This window comes from Amphimedon queenslandica, unplaced genomic scaffold, assembly GCF_000090795.2.
Source record: "Amphimedon queenslandica unplaced genomic scaffold, v1.1 AMPQUscaffold_5361_Cont22667, whole genome shotgun sequence".
Taxonomy (NCBI): Eukaryota; Metazoa; Porifera; class Demospongiae; order Haplosclerida; family Niphatidae; genus Amphimedon; species Amphimedon queenslandica.
The window spans coordinates 1-1,644 of NW_003554334.1; the positions used below are offsets into that span (position 1 = coordinate 1).

The following is a 1,644-nucleotide window of genomic DNA, read 5'->3' on the forward strand; positions in this document are numbered from 1 at the left end:
ACTGTACATTAATACTGTGACTGAGTGATTGGTCACACTCTGTTCTTATTTAATAATCAGGTTTGTATTTCCTTTACTTGTTTGTGAGTAATTACCATACAGTCATAATAACATTTTAATAATAATAATGATAATAATAATAATAATAATAATAATAATAATAATAATAATAATAATAATAATAATAATAATAATGATAATATCTTTATTTCTTCAGGGCTTTATTCTCTTATGATGGGAACAATGATATGGACAGACCTGGTGAGGCTGTCTCCTTCCAACAGGGAGACATACTTCATGTGCTCAATGGCAGTGATGAGGAATGGTGGCAGGCAGCACTAGTGGGGCCTTCAGCTGAAGATGGAGTACAAGGACTCATACCAAGCAAACAAAGGTATATTTATTATTAGTAATAATAGTACTAACACTAGTAATAGTGTATGTAGTTTGAGTCTTGGCTACTATCATTAAGTACTGGGTATATTACGTGTACATGTATTGATCATTATGTTTCTCTGTACAGATTAGAGAAGAAAGCTCGTACTAGCACAAAGAATGTTAAATTTGGCGAACCAGATGACAGAAGAGTAAGGAGAAAGAGAGAGGATGATATTATGATAATATACTGACATTAATCTTCTGTCCTTATAGAGTAGCTCAATGTCTACCAAGCTGAGGACCAGCTTTAAGAAGAAGTTAGGATTTGGTAAGAGGAACAGTTCTCCTCAGACAAACGCTACAGCGTCTTCAGTTGAACAATCGGAAGAACCACAAGGTGCAGTTAATTAAATTATAGTGGAATTTATTATTGGTAAATTCCTCGTCAATATATCCTACTACTACTGAATTAAGAGAGAGAGTTGTTTGTGTGTTTCGTTGTAAACATGACACATTATCTCTTGTCATCTTGTTAATATGTGATATTGACAAGTTTAGCATTGGGTCTGTAGTGGTTGGGGAATTCGTCACATTTTCAGGAATCATGTCTCTAATTAATAATAATAATAATAATAATAATAATAATAATAATAATATTAATAATAATAATGTTAATAGTACGTACATGTATATTAATTAATTTTATTATTAAATTTTCTCATTTTTTATTAATTTAATTTTCTAAGCCACTTATCCTCTAAATAATTCAAATAATTCATAATTAATTAACCGTCTTTCATTTCACTGTAGATGAGGAAATGTTGAGTTTTTATGAGCCGGTCACACTACAGAAGAGTGAGTGATGTGTAGGTGGGCATTAATTAGAGTATGTTTTATAGGAGGGTACGCTAGGCCAGTCATTGTATTGGGCCCATTGAAGGAGGACATCAATGATAAACTGGTTAATGATTTCCCTGAGAAGTTTGCTGGCTGTGTACCACGTAAGTATATCATGTACTGTATCAGCCTATCAGGATTAGCCGTTTGTGATGAAACTCCCTCTACTATAGTACAGGGAATTTGGCCTGATTTTGGAGCAACTTTAAAAAATTCATTAAAAATCCAAATGTGATTGGAATTGGCTCAAAATTTCTACACAACATAAGAACATGTATATGTATCAGGAAAAGTTATAAAAATGAAGAATTTTTTACTTTTCATTTTTGACGAAATTTGGCCTGAGACCCTGTACTATAGTACAGGGAT

The 1,644-nt window shown here is 32.3% G+C and overlaps 1 protein-coding gene across 1 annotated transcript; it reads left to right on the forward strand.

The window, feature by feature from the left end:
• Positions 1-248: 248 nt before the first annotated feature.
• LOC105316077 (disks large homolog 2-like) lies at positions 249-1,379 on the forward strand (the record flags this gene model as incomplete). Its single annotated transcript, XM_011410880.1, has 5 exons — positions 249-394; positions 524-587; positions 652-775; positions 1,189-1,233; positions 1,278-1,379. Coding segments are annotated over exons 1-5 (481 nt in total), but the record flags the coding sequence as incomplete, so codon positions are not given.
• Between the last annotated feature and the right edge of the window lie 265 nt (positions 1,380-1,644).